At 44.3% G+C, this 25,364-nt stretch overlaps 1 protein-coding gene, 1 long non-coding RNA gene and 1 pseudogene across 3 annotated transcripts; 1 reads left to right on the top strand and 2 right to left on the bottom strand.

Annotated features, from left to right (window-relative positions):
* Positions 1-255: 255 nt before the first annotated feature.
* Positions 256-24,919, bottom strand: LOC120872080. Its single transcript, XR_005723161.1, has 3 exons — positions 24,905-24,919; positions 10,249-10,254; positions 256-1,084 (listed from the first exon to the last, which is right to left on the bottom strand). It is a non-coding gene; the product is annotated as an uncharacterized LOC120872080 (long non-coding RNA).
* On the bottom strand, positions 2,717-14,652 carry ZNF331 (zinc finger protein 331). 2 transcript variants are annotated; one of them, XM_040252121.1, is made up of 5 exons: positions 14,478-14,652; positions 12,541-12,612; positions 9,197-9,281; positions 6,880-7,015; positions 2,717-4,397 (listed from the first exon to the last, which is right to left on the bottom strand). In XM_040252121.1, exons 3-5 carry the CDS (start codon positions 9,203-9,205, stop codon positions 3,082-3,084), a joined length of 1,461 nt encoding a protein of 486 aa, XP_040108055.1. In that variant the 5' UTR covers positions 9,206-9,281; positions 12,541-12,612; positions 14,478-14,652; the 3' UTR covers positions 2,717-3,081. The 2 variants fall into 2 exon arrangements, with proteins under 2 accessions (XP_040108055.1, XP_040108054.1); XM_040252120.1 differs by having other exon boundaries at positions 14,546-14,652.
* LOC120872052 lies at positions 23,354-23,866 on the top strand (annotated as a pseudogene).
* Positions 24,920-25,364: the final 445 nt, after the last annotated feature.

Raw genomic sequence — 25,364 nt, 5'->3', positions numbered from 1 at the left:
CATTCGACCCTTTGATCGGTCAGGAAGGTCCCCTGGAGAAGTGACTGACTTACCCACTCCAGCATTCTTGCCTGGAAAATCCCATGGACAGAGAAGGCTGTCATTCCTTCCACGGGTCACAAAGAGTTGGACATGACTGAAGCGACTTAGCATGCATGCACACACACACACACCGACTCACAGCAAACAAACCTAAATTACACTAATTCATAAATAATATAAAATGGAATGATATACAAAAAGATCACATACAAAAATACTTCATGGCTTTCTTTATTGAAAACAATGGTTGTATCATAACTGAAGGAAACCAGGAACATCACCCTAAAATACACCTGACATAGAATTTATTTTGAGCTGAAGGCAATTAAACAGCAAACACAAAAAGGCAGGAAATCAATTCTCCTTTTGATGAAGATACTCTAACCAGCCTACAGATGGCGCCAGAGGAATTTGCAAATAAATTAAATGAAGATAAGGATTTTTTTTAGTCGCTCAGTCATCTCTGACTCTTTTGCAACCCCATGTACTGTAGTCCCCCTGGCTCCTGTATCCATGCGATTCCCCAAGCCAGAACACTGGAGTGGGTTGCCATTTCCTTCTCCAGGGGATCTTACTGACCCAGGGATCAAACCCATGTCTCTTACATCTCCTATGTCAGCAGGTGGGTTCTTCACCACTAGCACCACCTGGGAAGCCGTTAAGGTATACATAACCCAAGGACAAAACAGCTTTAATGGAGCTGTAACCACAACGCTGAGATACGCCACACATAAGCCCTACTTCAGCTGGGTTCAGGATCCTCTGTTGGCCTTCACAGGACATGCCGCTGGACTCTAACCACCCAGCCACCCCGTGCCACAGTTCTCCCACTGGCTTTAGCTCTCACCCCAGGTCTCCCAAGCTGTATTCATCCACAGCATTCGAGTCCTCCAGCTCTCAAAGGCTCCCTCTCCTGGACTTTTTCTCCAGTCTCCCGGACCTGTCTGAGCCCTGGCTGCTGTGAGCCCCGCTCCAAGCTTATCAAACACTCCTATGGGCTCTAGTCCTCCCCTGCCCAGACTCTCAGATTCCCCACCACGGGCTCAAGTCCTTTCCCCAAGTCAACCCCCATCGTCACTTAGGAGTGACCCTCTTAAGATGGCCGACAAAGGTCCATATGGTCAAAGTTATGGTTTTTCCAATAGTCATGTATGGATGTGAGCCGGACAACAAACGCTGAGCACCAAAGACTTGATGCTTTTGAACTGTGGTGTTGGAGGAGACTTGAGAGTCCCTAGAACGGCAAGGAGATCAAACCAGTCCATCCTAAAGGAAATCAGTCCTGAATGTTCATTGGAGGGACTGATACTTAAGCTGAAGCTCCCATACTTTGGCCACCTGATGAAAAGAGCTGACACACTGGAAAAAGACCCTGATGCTGGGAGAGATTGAAGGCGGGAGAAGGGGATGACAGAGGATGAGCTGGTTACATGGCACCACCGACTCAGTGGGCATGAGTTTGAACAAGCTCCGGGAGATGGTGAAGGATAGGGAAGCCTAGTGTGCTGCAGTCCAAGGGGCTGCAGAGAGTCAAATACAACTGAGTGACTGAATGATAACTCATAAGACAGCTCAGGTCCCTTCTGAGTCTACCTGCTCCTTCCACACTCAGGACTTGACCCTGGGCCCCAGCCCCTCCCCCAGGGAAAATCCACTTGCATCCCTGGAGCACTGACCTCCCCAACCCCCACCCCCAACCCCCTGCTTTGGGACCTCCAGAACCTGGAGAGGTCCAGTGTGCTGGTTCTGTTCCTTCAACAGGCCATGTGTGAACATTCAGCAAAGACACTGGCTCATATGCAATTTCAGTGTCAGCCATTCTGGTGTTTAGTGACTCCCAGGGCAACCTGACTTTGCATATCCCTAGAATGATGACATTTAACTCATCTCCACTTACTTGACATTTGATGATCTTACACGATTACCTAGGTCTTTCACCTTGTATTTATTATTTTTATTGGCCACACTGTGCAGCTTGTGGGATCTTAGTCCTTCAACCAGGGGCTGAACCAACACCCTCAGCAGTGAAAGCGTGGAGTCCTAACCACTGGACTGCCAGGGAAGCCCCTCCTCTCACCTTTCAATTGACTTGCTGTTTTATTATTGACTTGAAGAATTCTTTTTATCCTTTGTGAATCCTTCATCACATTTAGGTAAACGTCTTCTTCCAGTCTGCTTCTTGCTTTTTCATCACCTTCATGATGTCACTCGATGACCGGAACTTTGAACTTTTGATAAATTCCAAGTTAATAATTTTTCATTTTCCGTTGAGAGTTTTCTGTGTACTAAGAAATGTTGCCCACCCCACGGTTATGGCAATCTCCTCTATTTTCTTCTTTCTCTTGCGGTGCACCATGTGGTTTGTGGGATCTTAGTTCCCTGACCAGGGACTGAACCTGCATCCTCCACAGTGGAAGCACAGAGTCCTAACCACTGGACCACTAGGGAAGTCCCTATATTTTCTTACAGAACTCTGATAGACTTTTCTCAACTCACTGCTCCTACAGGATGTCTTCCTGTAATAACTAATGGCAATGCTAATGCTAATAAGAACAACAACAGCAGCTAATATTTATTGAGCTTACACAATATTCCAGATACATGTTCAGGGAGTTCACATGTACCAAACTCATCTAATCACCACGAGAGCAGGATTAGGTGTGATTATCCCCACTTCACGAATAAAGCACAGCAGGTAAGAGCTCCTTTTTCCAGTGTCTCTCAGGCAGTGAGAGGTAGGAGGGTGGTGGTAACAGGTTGGGTTAAGTGCCACAAGAAAAGCTCTCCCACAAACTCACTAGCAGAGTTTCACCTTAGAACACATCTGAAATACGACAGAGATGAAGCGGTACTGGAAGGTTTCTATGCTCTCCTTGAAACTAACCTAATCCAGGAGATAACCGCTGACAGCTGAGTATGCTGTGATCAATAAGAAAAAGCGATTTTCCAAATTCACCACTCACATGACTTCTGATAGTCTATAAGCAGAAGGGCGACCAGTGAAGGCTTCCTTGCATTCACTCTCAACACAAATTTTCCTCATGTCGTGGAAGAAATGAATGTTGAAGGGAGGCCTTTGTACACGAAAGGCTTTTCAACAGCGGGAATCCTCTCATGGTCTCGAAGGTGGTTTCCGTGGTTACATGTGGCCTTTCCACATTCCTTACATTCAGAGGGCTTCTCACCAGTGTGGGTTTTCTGATGCTGTGTCAGCTGGTGGCTGTGACTGAAGGCCTTCCCACACTCCTGACACCCATAGGGCTTAAACCCCGTGTGAATGCGCTCATGCTTGACAAGGCTCGAGCCGTAGATGAAGGCCTTTCCACACTCCTTGCATTTGTAAGGCGTTTCACCAGTGTGGATCCTCTCGTGCTGAGTGAGGTGGTAGCCACAGTTAAAGGCCTTTCCGCATTCTGTACATTTATACGGCTTCTCCCCCGTGTGAATTCTCTCGTGCTTCACGAGACTCGAACCCCAACGGAAGGCCTTCCCACACTCCTTACACTCATGAGGCTTCTCCCCCGTGTGGATTTTCTGATGCTGGGTGAGATAGTTGACACGGGTGAAGGCCTTGCCGCACTCCTGGCACTCATAGGGCTTCTCCCCCGTGTGGATTCTCTTATGTTGCACGAGGCTCGAGCCGCAGATGAAGGCCTTCCCGCAGTCCTTACACTCAAAGGGCTTCTCGCCACTGTGAATTCGCTTGTGCTGAATGAGTTTGTACACCCGGCTGAAGGTCTTGCCACAGTCTTTGCACTCATAGTCCTTCTCACCGGTGTGGAATCTCTGATGCTGGGTGAGCTCGTCACCGCGCCGGAAGGCCTTCCCACAGTCCTTACACTCGTAGGGCTTCTCTCCCGTGTGGATTCGCCTATGGATCACGAGGCTTGAGCCCCATCGGAAGGCCTTCCCGCAGTCTTTACATTCATAAGGTTTCTCACCGGTGTGGATTTTCTGATGCTGAGTAAGCTGATTGCCCCAACGGAAGGCCTTTTTACATTCTTTACATTGATAAGGCTTCTCACCTGTATGAATCTTCTGATGTTGAGTAAGCTGATAGCCTCGGCTAAAGGCCTTCCCACATTCCTTACATTCATAGGAATTTTCCCTGTTAGAGAGTCTCTGCTGTGGCCGAACAGGGGTGCTTTCTCTATAAGCGGGGGTATCCCCACAGCTGATTATCCTTTGACTGGCACGTCCTTCTTGAGGGGCCCGTGATCTGTCCAGCTCACCTTCACATGTCCAGCCAAGGCCACGGGATTTACTTTTTCTATTTGAGGTCCGTTTGGAAAAATTCATCCCATAAGTGTTCTTTTGTGAAGGTAAACTCTTGGTCTCGTATGGTGATTCCAAATCTGGAAAAAAAAAAACCACACACACACACAAACAAAAAAATCCAACATGTTTTGTTATTTTTTAAGGAAACAAAACCAAAACTAATCACAAACCAAAACCTTCTCTAACAGAAATAAAACTTCTCCAGTGGGAAAAATATGAATCACCTAGAGCTCTTATTAAGATGCAGATTCCATGTCTAGCATCACAATACTTAATGAGGAAGCACTGGAGACATTCCTGATAAAATCAAACCCAAAAGGCACTGACTATTATGAATAGCTCTATTTCCTATCACCTATAAAAATTAAGCAAAAAAAAAACCCCAAAAACAAAAAAACGTGGAGGGACAAATCTCAAAAATGAAAATGAAAAAGATCACAATTTGTAGATGTGATGACAAGCCTGGAAAACCAAGAAAATCAAATATACTACGACTGTAAAAAACAAAAAGATATAGTTGGGTGGCTGTATATATATATATATATATATATATACACACACACACACATGTACTACCATTAGAAGTAATTCCTGATACAAAGATTCAACATTCAAAAGATGATGTGTAGAACTAAATTTAATAATAAAACTGTGAAACACTTACGAGGCAATGTTTAGTATAATCTGAACATCGATAAAGATGCTAACTCAAGGGACTACAAAACATCAAACATTTAAATTCATGAGTTTATAAAGACACTAGAAAAATGTTAAATGGCCAACTTAGAGCAGGCTAGGACACCAACCCTTTGTTATTAAAAGCTAATACTTTTTTTTTTTCCTTAGAAGAACAAAGATTTAGCTTTCAACGTGAGCAGTTCCACTACACCACCAGTAAGCAGGTGGATCAAGGTTTCTCTTTAAAGAATTATTACAGTGCACAAATGAAGAGGCAATGATAGAATATCATCATTTTGAACCCTAATGAAATACTGAATCTTGGTACTGAGTGTCAGCAACTGCTAACGACACAAAAAGAGACACAAGCAGTGTTGCTTCATGATGGAAGAATAGAGCACCCAAGAAGCAGTATCACCAAAAAATAATAATAATAATAATTATATATATATACACACATATATATATAAAGAAAATGAAAAAAGCACATGAAGCTAGGAAAATAACCACATTTCAGAAACTACCAATGGCACAGGGTCCTGTTTCCTATGCCCTTGTCTTTCAACAGGGGTGAAACATGAGAAGGAAAATCAATTGGGAGGGAAACAGTAAAGATCAAGTTCAAGGTGGTAACTTCTTCCTCAGAGGCCCTGGACCTGAGACCTTTGTGGAGAACCCCCCCAAACACCTCAGGGGGGGCAACTGCTCCCTGCCCGAGGTCTGCTCTGCACTGTTTTGGTATCTTTTCCCCTCAACCATCAAACCTCTCTCCCTTGCTTCCATAACAGCATTGTGTCTGGCATAGAAATGAGACGTCTTGCTTTCAAAAGAAGAGAAACTTCACAAGAGGCAGAACTTGGGAAAAAACTTATTGGCTCAAGATTTTTTTGATTGCGTTTCAGTCAAATGTGTCACAATCTAAATGTCAAAATGATAAAAGACTTCAGGAAACAGAAAGGACTGGAGGACAAAGAGGAAACCAGATGGGTAGATAAAGGGTCTTGTTTTAAGCTTATAGAGGCAAGTAGAACATGGTGGTTGAATGTATGGATTTGGGGGCCAGAAACCTTAGGTTCCATTTTTGCTTCTGCCTTCTTGACTGACCAAGTCACCCTGTGCCCCAGCATACTGATCTACAGTAATATAATAACTGCTCCCATCAATAAACTAGTGAGAATGGGATGAAATATAGTAATACACACACACACCATGCTCAGGATGCTTCCTGGTATATAGTAAGCACAATATTAGCCATGCATATTATGGCTGTTATTTCTCTAACAGAAAAATATGAAATTTCCTTATAAACAAGATGATATCATCTGGTGTTTAACTCAGAATTCACAGATTATAACTTTCAACCTCACTTCAGGTCCAGTGTGTAGGGAGTGGAATATGCTCAGCGTGGTTCTATATGGATTCTGTTTGTTTGGTTTGCATCTACACAGAAGCTGATATGCTAGAGAAACTCATGTCATGTGTCAGGCTGTCTTCCCTAAAGGTGGGTCCCCACAGCACCACCAACAGCAATCTGGGTGTAAACATGGGCTCATAGCATGAAGCTTGGTTTCTCCAAAGATGGTCATGAAATAAATAAATACATTCATTTTCATAAGTTAAATAACCCTAATCAACCCTTTGGTCATTAAGGAAGAGAAATAATTACATGAGGGCCAGACAGTGGTAGGAAGATTGCTGATGGGTGAGGAAGTAAAGGGGTACACGTGATGCCCATTTCCAACTGGACAAAGCTCAAAATGTCCCTTGGGAGCAGGAAGAAAGAAGTTCAATGAGGCTCTTGAAAGGTGGTCCTGAAGCTCACCATGGAGGGAGCTGATGGTGCGGACACAGAGTCCGGGTTGTCCGAGGCAGGGAACTTACCAAGTGAGACCAGGTTACTGTAGTTCTCCAGCATCACATCCCAGTACAAGTCCCTCTGCCTGGAGTCCAGACATGCCCACTCCTCCTGAGAGAAGTCGATGGCCACATCCGAGAAGGTCACCAAACCCTCGCGTCCCTGATGGAGCAGAAGGACATAACTTCAAGATGAAGGAGGGGGAGGGAGGCCCCTACTCTGTGCAGGGGTGGACACAGTGAGCAGACTAAAGGCCTGGGACCTGGGTCGGGGCCAGGGAGGTCACCGCTGCGACTCACGCTTAGCCGCTCCTGCTGCAAGGAAGACAATCGACACTCTGGGGTACTCTAACCATGCCATTCTGCCAGGAAATGGCTAAAACAAGCCCAGGTTTATCTTGTTCACAAGTACTGAGCCTGCTACATACCTGTCTCATAAATTCTCAGCAAGCGTGCATTCCTACAGCATTTCTGTTTTGTTTAAGGAGAAAGAAAAGAAAAAAAAAAAAAAAAAAAGCCAGGGGTTTGCTTCCTGAATATAAAATCTTTTATCTTAGAAAATCAGGCTTGCAGGTTTGAATGTTTTCAAGCTTCAGGCTCATCATTTTGACAGGTTATCTTTTACGTGGTCGGCCTTTGTGATGACAAAAGCAGTTTTTGTTTTTGTTTTTTACTCCATCATATTGAGAGGGTAACAGGTAGGAAGGCCAAGGGTCTCCAAACAAGGAAACAGGCTGTAACTCTTTAATCTCTCCCTGAAGTGGCAGGAAGAAACGAACTACAAGTGTCAAGTTTTTTTCCTTGTCTATACAAAATTAAAAGGAGGTTTCTCTTAAAATTCTGTGTTGCCATGACAACACCTGGTTCCACCTGAATTCAACTTTCCTCAAACCTTGAGCTAACCAATGCGCTTCTCTTATGGAAATACTTTTCTTAAGCTATGTTAATGAAATCATGTATTTGCTTTGGAATTTGCCTTTCTTCAAAATGGTTCCACCTAAGACTAACTTTTTTTCCTTTTCTCAAACCTTGGGCTGATAAGAGCTCAACAAACCAGTATTCATATCAATTGTTTTATGGCTGGGGGATGACACACCTATCCTATCTCAAAAATGCATATTGTAGGAGAGAGGGCTGGTTAAACTCCCTCAGCCTTGAGGTGTCTCTCTTATCTGATTAATAGCTTTCTAATAAACAAAAAACAGCTTGCTAAAATCTAACAAGGGGGGCACTCTCCATCCCTCTTCTGATGTTTGTCAGAAGCTTCTCTGTCTCTTAATAAAACTCTACTACACAAAAGTTCTTGAGTGATCAAGCCTGGTTCCTGATCCTGAAGCTAAATCTTCTTCAGAGATCACAAATCTGACACTGTTCACTGTAAGCTGTCAATATGAATGGATGAGACTGAATTATTACAGTCACACATTAGGTTGAGTCAAATGTCTTAAGTTCCCCGATTCCAGGAGTATATGATCATCTATTACTTTTACCTGAAATGACCTTCTCACCTGTTAATTATCCACTAACCCTGCCTTTTCTTTTTTCCTGATTTAGAGGAAATAAGTATCAAACGATTTGGAAACACAGAGACAGGTCTGTTTAAAACAAAATTCAGGGACTTCCCTGACGGTCCAGTGGTTAAGAATCTGCCTGCCAATGCAGAAGACACAGGTTTGATTCCTGGTCCAGGAAGATCCCACATGCCTCAGGGCAACTAGGCCCATGTGCTACAACTACTGAGCATGCCCACCCTAGAGCTCATGTTCCAAAACAAGAGAAACCTCCACAATGAAAACCCTGGGCACAGCAACTAGAGAGTAGCCCTCTAGTTACTGCAACAAGAGAAAGTCTACGTGCAGCAACGAAGACTCAGGGCAGCCAAAAATAAACAAAATTAAAACAAACAAACAAAATTCATCTCCTGGGTCTCCTGACAGGAACATGATCTCTGAGCCAGGGCTTCATCACACTCCAGTTCTTCATAAAGCATGAGCCTGGGAAGATCAGTGGAGGTGAAAGAGGACTCTCATGTGGTCATATGGGACCAACATCTATAACTCATCAAATCGTGGACCTGACTCAAATATTTCTCCCGAGGTAGTTTTCTGCTTCCATTGTTGCAATTACTCTTGACAAAAAAAGTGAGCAGAGGAGGGTTCAGTGAAAAACTTTAGCCACAGAAGTGAGCACAGAGCTACATGGCATCATTATTTGCTGGAGCAGGAAGAGCAGGGGAGCAGGTCTTCAATGGAACTCACTTGGGCAGGAGGCTTCACAGTATTTCACAGAAGTATGCACAGGACCCAGACATCACAGCTCAAGATGGAAAGAGAAACACACTCACGTGGGCCATAGTTCTAGAATTCAAGGACTGATCAGCGCTCCTGGGGTCTCCTTTACTGAAGACACAAAATCCAGAGATGCCAGATCTACAAGAGGAAAACAAGGCTTGAAAATAAGTGCACCCTGGTGCCCAAATGACTTAGTACAGCCTTCTCACTCCTCCACCTTCGCTGCCAAAGAACCCCATCTTCTTCCCCTATAGCTCCCCCACAAAAAACACACCTGGAGAAGATTAAAAGGATTCTGGAAAAATCAAGTTCTCCTTGAAACTCCAGGAAACCCAGCTCCATAGATGGGGCAGAGGAGTGCTTATTTTATGTCTTGAAATTAGATCTGACACCGGAGTGGGAGGATTCCTGGCCAGCTCCCTGGTGGGGGATATGGCTGAAAATCCGGCCTTGACCAAAGAAAGGTGCAGCCTTTGCCCTCAGCCTCTGAGAGGTAATGGACATTGCATATAACAGGGATGCTTTTGCTTTGGGTAGGGGCAGGTCACACCGCACCTTAGGGTGGGTACTGGCCACACCAGGAAGACCACTCAGGTGATGGGTGGGGATGGGGAGACCATGGGTCATGGGCTATGAGTTGACTTGGGACTGAGATCAACATCTGGACAACAAATCAATCACCTACGTCCACAAGACCAATCAATTATGTCCACGTGATGAAGCCGCGGTGAAAACTCCAAACACTGAAGCTCAGGTGTGCTTCCCTGGCTGGCAGTACTCTGAGCATACTGTCACTCGCTGATGTTGGCACAATAGCTGGGGTCCTGACTTCACCGGGAGAAGGCACCGGAAGCCCCAGGGTGGGAACTTGCTGGGCCTTACCCTGTGCACCTGCCTCCTTGGCGGCTATTAGTCTGCATCCTGCCCTGTCATTCACAGGAACCGGGAATAGTGCAGCATTTGGTGAGTTCCAGGAGTCCCTTCTAGTCCTGAGTTATGAAACCTCAGGGTGGTTTAGGGAAGCTCCTGAACCTGCCTTCAGTGTGACGACAGAGTGGGGTTTTGTGTGGAGACCAGGCCCTCGAATTTCACTGAAGGTGGCTACGGGACTCTGGGCAGAGGGCCCATTATGGTCATTCACACCGTCCCAGGTGGGAGGGGCTGCACCATGCCAACTCGAGCTCTTCCGGCCTCTGGACAGGGTGAAGTCACCAAGACTTGGCAGGCGGACAAGGCGGAGAGAGAACTACCCAGATAGGGTCTGGCATTCTGAATTCAGCAAAGCTGGCTGCATAAATACAGGTAGAATATCAAAGTGAAAATGTACTAGAGGGCTATTCAATGCTAAGTCAGAAGAAATACTTGAAGATATGAAAAATTTTTCAGGTATATTGTCAGTAGGAAAACCAGGCTATTGAAACAACGTTTCTCAATATGCATATATACGTATTTATATACAATATACACCATGATCAAGATATTTGTACCTATATAGATATAAACACACATACATGTTGAGACAGATTCTCAAAAGATAAAGATCCACTCTCTTTTTCAAAGGGGACCTCTTGAACTTGCAGAAATATCTCTGAATAACTTATTTTGGGGATTTTTTTTTTTTTTAATCTGAATGACATCTCATTTCTTTTTACTTCCTAATACCTAAACCAACTCTGTGATGTCTACATCTTCCCATATATGTTAGAGGACTGACTGGGAAAAAAAATGGCTAAAATGCCAAGATGCCCCACAGATACTGATAGGTACCTTGATGTTGCTTAGTCTTAGTCTTGAAAGGAGGGTGAGCTCTGCTTTTGAACCTATCCTTCATCCAGTGTCCTGTAGATAAACACTAAATCACCTAATCCTGCTAGCATTTTCGTTGCATGCAACGCTATTAGAAGAAAATATGTAAGGTATAAAACATAGAAAATAAATTCATTTATTGACACATAGAATCCGTCATTTGAAAGTACTTTGGTCATGATCTGAAATCATGAGAATGAAGCCCTCTTCCTAGCAGCTCTCAGGGTACATCACCCAGAATTCTCCAAACCCATAAATCCATAAGCTCATGAGGAAAACCTCTGATTGCAACAGAGTGGCAGCCTACAAAATACCTGACCAGTTCCTCTTAAAACCACCAATGTTGTCAGAAACAAGGGAAGTGTGAGAAATCAACACAGCCTAGAGGAGCTTAAGGAGACATGACAACATTACATGAAATGTAATGTGGTATCCTGGATGGGATCCCAGGATCCCACAGATGAAAACCACTATGTAAAAACTAGGGAAACCTGTGGGACTTCCCTGGTGGTCCAGTGGTTAAGATGTTGGCAGTTCCACTGCAGGGGGTGAGGGTTCAATCCCTGGTGGAGGAACTAACACCCCACATGCCTCACAGCCAGATAATAACAAAATAAATAAATAAATAAACGTAGTCAAAACTGTTTTTAAAAAAGCACTAAGGAAATCTGAATAAAGCATGGATTTCAGTTAACAGTAAGGTTCCAGAATCGGTTCATTAATTCTAACTAATATCCTATACTAATATGAGTTGTAAATAATAGGAGAAACTGGGTGCAGGGTACCTGGGAATTCTGTGTACTATCTTTGCAATTTTTCTGTAAAACTAAAACTGTTCTAACTGAAAAAAAAAAAAAGTAAAATGGTTCTAAAAATATAATCTATTAAAAAGAACAATTTGCAACCACATGTGGCCCACAAAGCACAAAATATTTAATACGTGACCCTTTAGAGAAAAAGTTTGCCAAACCCTGCTCGAGATCCAGAACCCACACGCAGTATCAAACCATACTGCCTCTCACCATTAGTAAAAAGATGTAACTGAAACTGTCAGACCTCAAATAAGACCTGGCTGATACAACAAATTTCTATTTACTGATTACTAGAGGAAAAAAAAAACACCTTGCCTTCAATGACAAAGACCTTTACTCAAACGCCATTCATAAAAACCTCACAAAGCTGAACACTTTGTCATTAACTGACTAAAACAATCAAACCCTTCTCCTTTCTTACTGTGTTCTGAAAGTCAGTCCTGTGCAAAAGACCAAAGATATGTAGCCTTTGAGTCCACCTAAAAATTAATATCATAATGATATTATATTACCATATCACATGCTAAAATTGCTAACATTAACCTCCCGGTAGTATCCCTCGATTCTATCAGATTCTTAGAAGATCACATGGGAAGATGTGAACAATTTGCCTGCTGAATACGCGAGTACTCATGGGAGAGGGCTGGTCAATGGGGAAGACACCTGCACAATTGCTTGGAAAGCAATTACTGAGTTAATACCGAGGACATTTCAGGTCAAGGAAGGCAAATATTCTTAAGTGCTACAGATTCAGGTCATTTACTGAACAAAAAGTTCACCTGGAACTTGATGTGAAGGTCTGTGATAATCTGTCTTCTTCTTCAGAATGCTTTTTCTGGAGGACAGCTGGCCTGGAGGAAAGAAAGGACAGAATGAGACACTGGGGCCTTTCCGGAGCACAGACTACATCAGGAAATACCCTCCCATTTCCAGTCTCAAAATGAAGTAATCGCTTTCCTCAAAGACTAAATTGGCGAACCAAAAACTACACTCCCTGATACATAACTGTACTTTTTTGTTGCCTGCCTAAGTTCAGCTATTTCACACCAGTATTTTTGAACCAAACCCTTTCAGGGAAAGCTGTGTCAGTCTTGAAAAATCGAAGTTACATAGTTAAAGGCCATAAAGAGATGTTTTCATTCTTCCTAGTTTAAAGAGAATAGACTTTAAGTAGTGAGCGTCACACAGAAAAATCTAATTAAAGAGCTAAAATTAATTTTAAGGAAAGCATGGGCCCAACCCTGGGTAAGAGCATAAGTCTTTAAAAAGCTAAAAAAAAAAGAGAGAGAGAGAAAATACCCTCCAAGACCACACCTAAGATGTGGTACATATGTACAATGGAATATTACTCAGTCATAAAAAACAATGAAACTGGATCATTTGTAGAGATGTGGATGGACCTACAGTCTCTCATACAGAGTGAAGTTAGAAAAACAAATATCATATATTAACGCATATGTGTGGAATCTAGAAAAATAGTACAGATGAACCTAGTTCCAGGGCAGGAATGGGGACGCGGATCTACAGAATGGACATGTGGACCCAGGGCTGGGGCAGGGAGAGGTGGGTGGGATGAACTGGAGATTAGGACTGACATATACACACTACCAAGTGTAAAACAACCCGTGGGGAGCTGCTGTATAGCAAGGAGCTCAGCTTGGTGCTCTGTGATGACCTAGAGGGGTGGGATTGGTGGGGGGTGCTGGGAGGCAGGTCCAAGAGGAAGGGGATATAAATATACTTACAGCTGATCCACTTCGTTGTACAGCAGAAATTAACACAACATTGTGAAGCAATTATACTCAAAAAAAGCACCAAAAACAAGAAGGGTGCACCCAGACGTATTTCAGAGATTCCGGGAAACTAGCTCTACTAATTGAAGGTACCCCGCCCGCGCCCCGCCCCCCCTCCCCGCACCTCCCAGGTCAGGGACCTCTCCCTTCCAAAATAAGAATCTTTTCCCCCCAAGACCCTTCCATCTTGTCACTCAGGTGGCCTGGACATTAGAAGGACGGCACCTCTAGCTCTAAAGTCGCCATCTCATGACGACACCTGTGTCAATTCCTGTCATTTTCATTACAAAGTTCGGGCTCCCACGTCTCTTGGAGGCCGCTGCGCCCCCGCAAGTGCTGCACGGTAGGAGGGCGGAGGGACCCGCGGAGACACCGGAGCTACAGGTGATACCGTCACACCCCCCCTCCCCGTGCTCACTCAATCCGTGCCCACACACCCGGGGACCAGCCTGCACCTGTCACAGCTGAACAACCTCACACACCGCGGCTGCGACACACCGCCTGACGCCCCCGCCAGAGACACGGCGCCCGGCTCCGCCAACCCCACAGACACGTCAAGGAGGCTCTCACAGCCCCGCCGTCCGCGCCAGAGCCCACGCGCGTGGAACTCACGCGGAGCGGAGCGGAGCGGAGGCGTCCGAGCCCGAGGCTCACACGCACCAGGGATGGGTGGGCACAGCCGCGGGGATGAGGTCGGGTCGCCTCCCCGCTTCACACACGCGCAAGTGCGTCACACCCGCAGGGACCCGGCCCGTGTCCCTCACCGACGCCCACGCGCACCTCAGTCTGTAGACAAGGCCGAGCCTCATCACACACACACACACACACATACCCACACATATACACACACACGCACACGCTCGCACTCCCTCCGCAGCGGCTCCCGAAGCCACAGGCCGACGCTCCGCTTCAGGCCTCTGGACCTTTTTCCTCACCGCCACCGCCCGCCGCTTTCCACTTCAGGTTTCCTCCCGGGATGCTAATTACTCACGGCTCTGGGCCCAACAACTAACAGGGTGTCGGGAAGGAGTGAGCGCAGCCGTGCAGGTTAACTCCGGACAGCGTCGCCAGGAAACCAGAGCTTGAAAAAAAAAAAAAAAAAACGCGCAGAAAGCGCATCTCCCAGCATGCAACTCCCGGCGAGGCTAATGGGCTCGTGCCCCCAGAGCCCTCTGGGAAACGTAGTCCAAAAAACGGGGAATTTGCGGAGCTGAAAGCTCATGGGTCCTTTTTCCCAGCATGCAACTCCGCACCGGCCCCACTAGAGCTGTGCCTCAGAGCCTTCTGGGAAGTGTAGTTCTCATCTCGGGTAATACACAGGGTTCCTCAGAAGGCATCCCTCCCTGCGTATAAAGGAGCTGTGGCCCCCAGACTTGCTACGGAGTGTATTGCAGAGTCGCAGAGTTATGCTGGGAGTCCTGCCAGCCGTTCAGATTTCTTTTATTACTCATTTTAGTATTAGTATCATTACCGCTACTACTTAAAAAAAGAAAAAATCCTTTTTATTTTATACTGGAGTATAAATGCAACCCACACCAGTATTGTTTGCCTGGAAAATTCTAAGGACAGAGGAGCCTGGCGAGCTGCAGTCTATGAGGATGCAAAGAGTCAGACAGGGCTGAGCACAAATTACACTTATAGCTGATTAATAATGTGGTGATAGTTTCAGGTACACAGCAAAGGGACTCAGCCATGCATATATATGTATCCATTCTCCCCCAAATTCCCCTCCCATCCAGGCTGCCAGGTGACTTTGAGCAGAGTTCCCTGTTATACAGTAGGACCTTGTTGGTTATTCATCTTAAATATAGCACTGTACATGTCCATCCCAAACTTCCTAACTATCCCTTTCCTCCTCCTTCTAACAGGAAAAAAAGCTTTATTAAGTTCTTACATATACATGTAAGTTCTTAAATGTACATCTTGGACTTCCCAGATGGCGCTAATAGTAAAGAACCCCCCCTGCAAATGCAGGAGATTTAAGAGACCAGGGTTTGATCCCTGGGTCAGGAAGATCATCTGGAGTAGAGCATGGCAACCCACTCCAGTATTCTTGCCCGGAGAATCCCATGGACAGAGGAGCCGGGTGGGCTACAGTCCATGGGGTCGCACAAAGACAGACACAGCTGAAGCAACTTAGCATGCACGCATGTACGTGAGAGTTTTCAGAAGAGAATGAAGACCTGAAGGACTGACCAGAGCAGTAAGTTTTTATACCTTTTAGACAAAGAAAGGGTAAATTTGTTAAGTATTGACAGTGCAGTGGGCAAGTGAGAGTTCAGTTAGGGCTTGGTAATCAACCAGTCCATTCTGAAGGAGATCTGCCCTGGGATTTCTTTGCAAGGAATGATGCTAAAGCTGAAACTCCAGTACTTTGGCCACCTCATGAGAAGAGTTGAGTCATTGGAAAAGACTCTGATGCTGGGAGGGATTGGGGGCAGGAGGAGAAGGGGACGACCGAGGATGAGATGGCTGGATGACATCTCTGACTCGATGGACGTGAGTCTGAGTGAACTCCGGGAGATAGTGATGGGCAGGGAGGCCTGGCATGCTGCAATTCATGGGGTTGAAAATAGTCCAACACAACTGAGCAACTGAACTGAACTGAATCCTTGTCTTTAGACTTCCCTGGTGGGTCAGTGGTAAACAACCCGCTGCCTGCAAATGCAGGAGAACAGGAGACTCAGGTTTGATCCCTGGAAGCACTGAGGATGGTGGGGTTAAATAAACATGGCTGCTTTTACGGGCAGATAGAGGGAAGCTTCTTATCCTGGTCACTCTCTAGGTGGTGGTAGCTACAAAGAGAAATAGGCAACAGAGATTTCAGGGTGAAGAGTGAAAGGAAAATGAAATGTCCCTGGGACCTAGACAACCCTTCATGGTAGCCCTTCATAACTACCCTTTGAATTCTTTCCAACACTTGGAAATTGTAATATTGCTAGAGCATCTGATATTTTCAGGTGTTTAAATCCCTCAGTTCAGTTCAGTCGCTTAGTCATGTCCGACTCTTTGTGACCCCATGAATTGCAGCACGCCAGGCCTCCCTGTCCATCACTATCTCCCGGAGTTCACTCAGACTCACGTCCATCCAGTCAGTGATGCCATCCAACCATCTCATCCTCTGTCGTCCCCTTCTCCTCCTGCCCCCAATCCCTCCCCACATCAGAGTCTTTTCCAATGAGTCAACTCTTCGCATGAGGTGGCCAAAGTACTGGAGCTTCAGCTTTAGCATCATTCCTTCCAAAGAACACCCAGGACTGATTTCCTTTAGAATGGACTGGTTGGATCTCCGTGCAGTCCAAGCGACTCTCAAGAGTCTTCTCCAACACCACAGTTCAAAAGCATCAATTCTTCGGCACTCAGCCTTCTTCACAGTCCAACTCTCACATCCATACATGACCACAGGAAAAACCATAGCCTTGATTAGACGGCCTTTGTTGACAAAGTAATGTCTCTGCTTTTCAACATGCTATCTGGGTTGGTCATAATTTTATTTCCAAGGAGTAAGGCAAGAACACTGGAGTGGGTTGCCATTTCCTTCTCCAATGCATGAAAGTGAAAAGTGAAAGCAAAGTCGCTCAGTCCTGTCTGACTCGTAGCGACCCCATGGACTGCAGCCCACCAGGCTCCCCCGTCCATGGGATTTTCCAGGCAATAGTATTGGAGTGGGGTGCCATTGCCTTCTCCATAGTGACCACTTTGAACTTGCTGTTTTTGCAAAGAATTCACACCAGGTGGCGCTAGTGTTAACCGCCTGCGAAAGCAGGAGCCAAAAGAGACACAGGTTTGATCCCTGGGTTCAGATGATCCCCTGGAGAAGGGCATGGCAACCCACTCCAGTATTCTTGCCTGGAAAATCCCATGGACAGATGAGCCTGGAAGGCTACAGTCCATAGGGTCGCAAAGAGTTGAACATGACTGAAGCGACTTAGCACACACTCACCATCAGGGAAGGAAGTTACCATAACAAAACAGAAACTTTTGGATGAATCCAACATCCTGTTATTTTTCTTTGCTGCTTCAGAATTTATAGCAGGAATCGATGTGCTCCATGAAATATCGAATATTTCCCTGTCTTTGTGTTCACCATAAAGAAGGCTGAACGCCAAAGAATTGATGCTTCAAATTGTGGTGCTGGAGAAGACTCTTGAGAGTCACTTGGACAGCAAGGAGATAAAGCCGGTCAATCCTAAAGGAAATGAATTGCAAGGACTGATGCTGAAGCCGAAGCTCCAATCCTTTGGCCACCTGATGTGAAGAGCCAACACACTGGAAAAGGCCCTGATGCTGGGAAAGAGTGAGGGCAGGAGGAAAAGGGGATGACAGAGGATGAGATGGTTGGATGGCCTCACCGACTCAATGGACATGAGTTTGAGCCAACTCTGGAAGATGGTGAAGGACAGGGCAGCCTAGCGTGCTGCAGTCCATAGGGTGGCAAAGAATCAGAAATGACTGAGTGACTAAACAACAAAACAAAACACTGTGTCAGTCAGGCCTGTGGGGTTCCAGGTGGGCTAAATCTGTCCATGACAGGATCAGGTGCTCTTTCCTTACTGAGAAGCAGAAAATCATTGTGAAAGTATTGAGAGCATAAGCACAAAGTCAGAAACCTAGGGGGGAAAAAAGTGAAGCTTTTTTGAGTGATAAAAAAATCAAGAAGCCAAAAAAATTTCAAAAAGAAAAAACCTCAAGTTGATAAACTAAAAAAAAAAAGTCAGAAAAGCAAACAACCAAAACAAGAAGGCAAAATATAATAGGGATTAGAGTGGAGAAAAGTGAGTTCAGTTCAGTCGCTCAGTTGTGTTCGACTCTTTGCGACCCCATGAATCGCAGCACACCAGGCCTCCCTGTCCATCACCAACTCCTGGAGTTCACTCAGACTCACGTCCATCGAGTCTGTGATGCCATCCAGCCATCTCATCCTCGGTCGTCCCCTTCTTCTCCTGCCCTTAATCCCTCCCAGCATCAGAGTCTTTTCCAATGAGTCAACTCTTCGCATGAAGTGGCCAAAGTACTGGAGCTTCAGCTTTAGCATCATTCCTTCCAAAGAAATCCCAGGGCTGATCTTCAGAGGGACTGGTTGGATCTCCGTGCAGTCCAAGGGACTCTCAAGAGTCTTCTCCAACACCACAGTTCAAAAGCATCAATTCTTCGGCACTCAGCCTTCTTCACAGTCCAACTCTCACATCCATACATAACTACTGGAAAAAACATAGCCTTGACTAGATGGACCTTTGTTGGCAAACTAATGTCTCTGCTTTTGAATATGCTATCTACGTTGGTAATAACTTTTCTTCCAAGGAGTAAGTGTCTTTTAATTTCATGGCTGCAGTCACCATCTGCAGTGATTTTGGAGCCCCCAAAAACAAAGTCTGACACTGTTTCCACTGTTTTCCCATCTATTTCCCATGAAGTGATGGGACCAGATGCCATGATCTTCGTTTTCTGAATGTTGAGCTTTGAGCTAACTTTTTCACTCTCCTCTTTCACTTTCATCAAGAGGCTTTTTAGTTCCTCTTCACTTTCTGCCATAAGGGTGGTGTTATCTGCATATCTGAGGTTATTGATATTTCTCCTGGCAATCTTGATTCCAGCTTGTGCTTCTTCCAGTCCAGCGTTTCTCATGATGTACTCTGCATAGAAGTTAAATAAGCAGGATGACAATATACAGCCTTGACGTACTCCTTTTCCTATTTGGAACCAGTCTGTCGTTCCATGTCCAGTTCTAACTGTTGCTTCCTGACCTGCATACAAATTTCTCAAAAGGCAGGTCAGGTGGTCTGGTATTCCCATCTCTTTCAGAATTTTCCACAGTTTATTGTGACCCACACAGTCAAAGGCTTTGGCATAGTCAATAAAGCAGAAATAGATGTTTTTCTGGAACTTTCTTGCTTTTTCCATGATCCAGCGGATGTTGGCAATTTGATCTCTGGTTCCTCTGCCTTTTCTAAAACCAGCTTGATCATCAGGGAGTTCACGGTTCACGTATTGCTGAAGCCTGGTTTGGAGAATTTTGAGCATTACTTTACTAGCATGTGAGATGAGTGCAATTGTGTGGTAGTTTGAGCATTCTTTGGCATTGTCTTTCTTTGGGATTGGAATGAAAACTGACCTTTTCCAGTCCTGTGGCCACTGCTGAGTTTTCCAAATTTGCTGGCATATTGAGGGCAGCATTTTGACAGCAACATCTTTCAGGATTTGAAATAGCTCAACTGGAATTCCGTCACCTCCACTAGCTTTGTTCACAGTGATGCTTTCTAAGGCCCACTTGACTTCACATTCCAAGATGTCTGGCTCTAGATGAGTGATCACATCATCGTGATTATCCAGGTCGTGAAGATCTTTTTTGTACAGTTCTTCTGTGTATTCTTGCCACCTCTTCTTAATATCTTCTGCTTCTGTTACGTCCATACCATTTCTGTCCTTTATCGAGCCCATCTTTGCATGAAATGTGCCCTTGGTATCTCTGATTTTCTTGAAGAGATCTCTAGTCTTTCCCATTCTGTTGTTTTCCTCTGTTTCTTTGCATTGATCGCTGAAGAAGGCTTTCTTATCTCTTCTTGCTATTCTTTGGATCTCTGCATTCAGATGCTTATATCTTTCCTTTTCTCCTTTGCTTTTCTCTTCTCTTCTTTTCACAGCTATTTGTAAGGTCTCCCCAGACAGCCATTTTGCTTTTTTGCATTTCTTTTCCATGGGGATGGTCTTGATCCCTGTCTCCTGTACAATGTGAAATTGTACAGGGGAAAAGTGGAAAAGTGAAGTAGATGGGAGTTCCCTGGCAGTCCAGTGGTTAGGACTCTTTTACAGCTGAGGTCTCAGGTTCAATCCTGGTCGGGGAACAAAGATCCTGCAAGCCAAGGGACATAGCAAAAAAAAAAAAAAAGAAAGAAAGAAAATTTAAACATGATATGAGGAATCAATGGAGCTAGAAGTTGGTTCTTTGAAAATGGGAAAATCTTTAGCTAGATTGACCGGGGCAGGGGGAGAAGAACTGATTATGCAAGAAGTCAAAGATCACTAGAGATGCTTCTAGTCTCATCTAGGTATGTGTGTGGCTAAGGTGAAGCATCACAAAAGCAAAAAAACGTGAATACATTGACACTGCAAATAAACAAACCTGAGTTACACCAGACCAGAGTTTGCCAAAGTGTTTCTCTTGAGAGCCAAATAGTCAATATTTTAGGTTGTTTAGGCCACATATGCTCTGGACCACATATTCCTCTGTATTTTTATTAGCAACTTTTTGAAAATAAAAACCACTCAGCCTCTGGCCCATACAAAATCAGGGCCACAGGCAAGATTTGAGCTATGGACCAGAATTTACCCGACTGCTCCCCTGAACCAATAGGTAAGGATGGGGAAAACAAATTCTAAATCAGCATTATCCAGTATGGTACATAGTCTTGAGCACTTGAAATGTGGCTAAGTGGGAAATAAGTGTAAAATGTACACTGAGATTTGAGGACTGTTCAGAAATAAAAAGATAAAGTATCTTATTAGTGATTTTTACATTATATGTTTAAATGATAAAATTTTTATATTTTGAGCTAAATACATTATTAAAATTAGTTGTATCTGTTTCTTTTTCTGTTTCTAATGTGATACTAAGAAAATTTTAATTATATACATGGATTTCATACTTGCTTAGACAGCACTATCCTCTTCTGCAATTTGTCAAATTTGACAGCATTTGCCAAATTTTAAAATGTGCCTGTCTTTGACTCAACGGTCTCACATAAGATATACACTATTTTATACATTAATTAAAGCTTTCTTATGACATATACATGGACACTTATCACCTTTCCTGAAGAACCTCCTCTTATCCTCAAGAGCTCACATGGACCCAGGGATCAACGATCGTTGACTTTTGGATTTGTTTTGTTTTGTTTTGGAGAGTTTTGTTTTTTCTGTTTTGCTATGTTTTGATTTTGTGGGGTGGGGCTTGTTTTGTTTTCTTGTTGGGGAGGGATTTGTTTTGGTTGTTTGCAGAGTGTGGGGAATATCACAGTATTTGTATGAAGCAGAAAGTGTGTATGTTAGTCACTCAGTCACGTCTGACTCTTAGTGACTCCATGGACTGCCGGGCTCCTCTGTCCTCGGGATTCTCCAGGCAAGTATACTGGAGTGGGTTGCCATTTCCTTCTGCAGGGATCTTCCCAGGGATCGAACCTAGGTCTCCCACATTCCAGGCAGATTCTTTACCATCTGAGCCACTGGGGAAGCAGAACTCAGGCACAAATCCATTAGGTTCTCCTGGAGGCTGTCTTCTCCTAGACAGAATTCACCATTTTTTAGGGCTTCCCAGGTGGTGTTAGTAGTAAAGAATCCACCTGCCAAGGCAGAGGGGTTGATCCCTGAGTTGAGAAGATCCCCTGGAGGAGGAAATGGCAACCCACTCCAGGATTCTTGCCTGGAAAATCACATGGATGGAGAAACCTGGCAGGCTACAGTCCATGGGGTTGGAAAGAGTCAGGCATGACTAACATTCTTTAAACTTTTATGTAATGAATGACCTGGCCAATTGTGAAATTTCAAATAAGGTGAAAACTTACAGTATTTAAGTTAACTGAAATACTCACCTGAAATGAACTCAACTGGCCCACAGGCAGGATATTTGTGGACGTGGAAAACAGAGTACAGCTGTATTTCAGGGCTGCAGGCAAACAGATGAGGTGAAGGGAGAAGCTGGATTGCAGATGCTATGAAAACAGTATGGAGGGTCCTCAAAAAACCAAAATAACTACCACAGAACAACGATTCCACTGCAGGTTATGTATCTCGGTGAAAAAATTAACTTGAATAGATACATGCAGCCCAATATTCAGTTCAGTTCAGTCGCTCAGTTGTGTCCGACTCTTTGCGACCCCATGAATCGCAGCACGCCAGGCCTCCCTGTCCATCACCAGCTCCCGGAGTTCACTCAGACTCACGTCCATCGAGTCAGTGATGCCATCCAGCCATCTCATCCTTGGTCGTCCCCTTCTTCTCCTGCCCCCAATCCCTCCCAGCATCAGAGTCTTTTCCAATATTATTAGCATTATTTACAATAGTCAAGATACAGAAGCAACTCAAGTGCCCACCAAAAGACAAATGGATAAAAAAAAAGATGTCTATGTATGAAATAGAATACTACGAAGGCATAAGAAAGAACAAAGTTCTCCATTTGCAACATAGATGTACCTGAAGGTTATTATACTTAGTGAAATAAAGTAAGACAAACTACTTACATGTGAAATCTAAAAAATAAATGACTGTGTATTAACAAAAGAGAAGCAGATTCACTGATAGAATAAGCTAGTTAGTGGTTACCAGCCAGGTAAGAGAAGGGTGAGGGACAAATGTGGTAGAGGATTAAGAGATACAGACTACTATGTATAAAATAAGCTACAGGATATATGGTGCAGCACAGGAAACTAAAGCCATTATATGAATACGTAATTACTCTAAATGAAATACAATCTATAAAATTATGTCACTGTGTTGTACACCTGGAACTAATATAATATTGTAAATCAACTGTACCTCAATCTAAAAAAAAAAAAAAAAAAAAAATGAATGAATGGGTAAAGACAGCCGATGGTGTATTAAAATATTGCAGTGGAAACATAGACATCAAAAACCCAACGTTTAAGAATCACTCTATGATGATACCGTCTTCAAAATGAATGATGAATGTGCTAAAGTCTATTTCCCTCTTTTATCTGGATTCCAGCTTTACTGAGGTATAATGGTAAATTTAAAATTGTATATATTTAGGTTTTTTTAAGAAAATTTTGGGGCCGCGTCGGCTGGGCATGGCGGCGGCGTGGAGCTGGGCCACGGCAGTGCCTCTGCTTCGCGGAATCCGCCGGCTTCCTCTTCTCCACTGGGCCCAGCGCATGTTTGCCTCACAGACCGAGGGGGAGCTCAAAGTGACCCAGATTCTCAGAGAAAAGTTTCCTCGAGCTACAGCTATCAAAGTCACTGACATTTCAGGAGGCTGTGGGGTAATGTATGAAATTAAAATTGAATCAGAAGAATTTAAAGAGAACTGCCCAGCCACACCAGATGGTTAATCAGGCACTAAAAGAAGAAATCACAGGTATGCATGGATTGCGGATATTTACCTTTGTCCCCAAACACTGACCATACTCTGGCTGCGTTGATGCTGCTGCTAAAACTTTGGATGAATCTTACCACCACCGTTCGTTCCTCAGCATATGACAAAAAATGTATCTATTTTGTTCATAGACATTTCCATATTGTAATTATAGAAGAATATGGTATCTATTTAGATACTAAATTAAAGGCAACAGATAAGTAAAAATGTTTTTCATTACCAAAAAAAAAAAAGAAAATTTCAAATAAACACACAAAACTGCGTTTCATTTCAACAGTAACAAAAAGAAATCCCCACAGCATCAATGAAAAAACAAAAGATTTGGATATACCACATGACTTGAAGGACCTTAGTTCCCCCATCAAGGATCCAACCTGAACCCAGCAGTGAAAGTTCGGACCCCTAACCACTGAACCGCCAAGGAAGTCCCTCAACATTTTTTAATATTAGGAACAATTTCCAGAGAGTTCTTGGGAAATAAAAACAAAGAGTCAGTGAATGACATTAAAGAAGATTAATGAAATGAAGAGTCACGTCACAGAAAGCTAAATAAACACAGTGCAACCCTTGACACAGTGTGTCATTACCCGCATTTTCTTCCTGTGTAGCAATCTATATGTTTTTGTTGGAAAAAGGCACACAATGATATTTCTTCCATGCAGGTTAGTAGTTTATTTTTTTCTGGTTAGCTTGTTGTACTCTCTGTGAAAATTCATCTTGCTGCACAGGTATGAGATATGCACTTTTCTGTACATATCTATCATGCTTTGAAACGTTTACTAAAACACTAGACAACAGATAAGTCATTTCATCCACTAGCAATGAGTAAAGGGCCTTAAATTCACCCCCGCCGTCACAGTCCATAGAGACTTAAAGTGCCCCTGGAACCAGCAGATTCTCCAGTGCCTGGAGGGATTCCACCCAGCATCTACGTCCTGTGGTTAAGATGACCCAGCACCTGGGGTGTTCTTGTCAAGAGTCTGCGAAGTGGAGGCTGCCTGCCGGCCATTGCTCACTGTTCTCCAAGCTGTGTCGGATCCCGTATCCAAAGTATACGATAAATCCTAGGAGGAAAATGAGAAGGAAAAATAGGAGCTGCACCCAGTTACAAATGCCCAAAAGGCCTCCTATTATGGTGGCCAAGACACTTCAGGGGAGATGCTCTAGAAGAGTATTGGGTTCAGTCCCTCAAGTGGTCTCTTTATCCTAGAAAACTTCTTACCAATCATATTCCAGACTCCAAACTGGGCCCAAGTCCTAGAGCTCATCTGTATCATCAGGTAAACGTTCACGAAGATGCTGACCAGTGGGACGACAGGCAGAGCCGGGACCTGTGGGCAGAGTCAGGTCATCCCTGAGCACAGCCCAGACGTCTGAGAGGGAGACCCGACCCCAGGTGGGCGAGAAGACCAGTCCTCAGGCTGTGTGTTCAGTGGCTACTCAGGTTGTATATGTAAAGCACATATACAATGTGGACCAGGAAAGTGGTCTAGGAAAGGGTTTTAACAACTCTCTTCCCTGGTACAGCAAAGGATGATTAGACAGATTTTTTTAAGTATTTCTTTATTTGACGGCACTAGGTCTTAGCTGCAGTGGATGGGATCATTCATCTTCATTGCACACATGGATCTCTAGTTGCACCCCATGGGATTCGCTCCCTGACCAGGGAGGGAACCCGGGCCCCCTGCATTGGGAGCTCAGAGTT

Source organism: Oryx dammah, unplaced genomic scaffold (genome assembly GCF_014754425.2).
Source record: "Oryx dammah isolate SB20612 unplaced genomic scaffold, SCBI_Odam_1.1 HiC_scaffold_13, whole genome shotgun sequence".
Lineage (NCBI taxonomy): Eukaryota > Metazoa > Chordata > Mammalia > Artiodactyla > Bovidae > Oryx > Oryx dammah.
The sequence above is the reverse complement of the archived record's forward strand: the minus strand, read 5'-3'. Positions and strand labels throughout refer to the sequence as shown.

Bases quoted from the DNA above. Each gene is read 5' to 3' on its own strand.
- ZNF331 (XM_040252121.1), bottom strand. The intron at 4,398-6,879 runs GTAAGTTCCCTG...TTTTTTTTCCAG, and splicing joins CAGTAACCTGGTCTCACTTG to ATTTGGAATCACCATACGAG.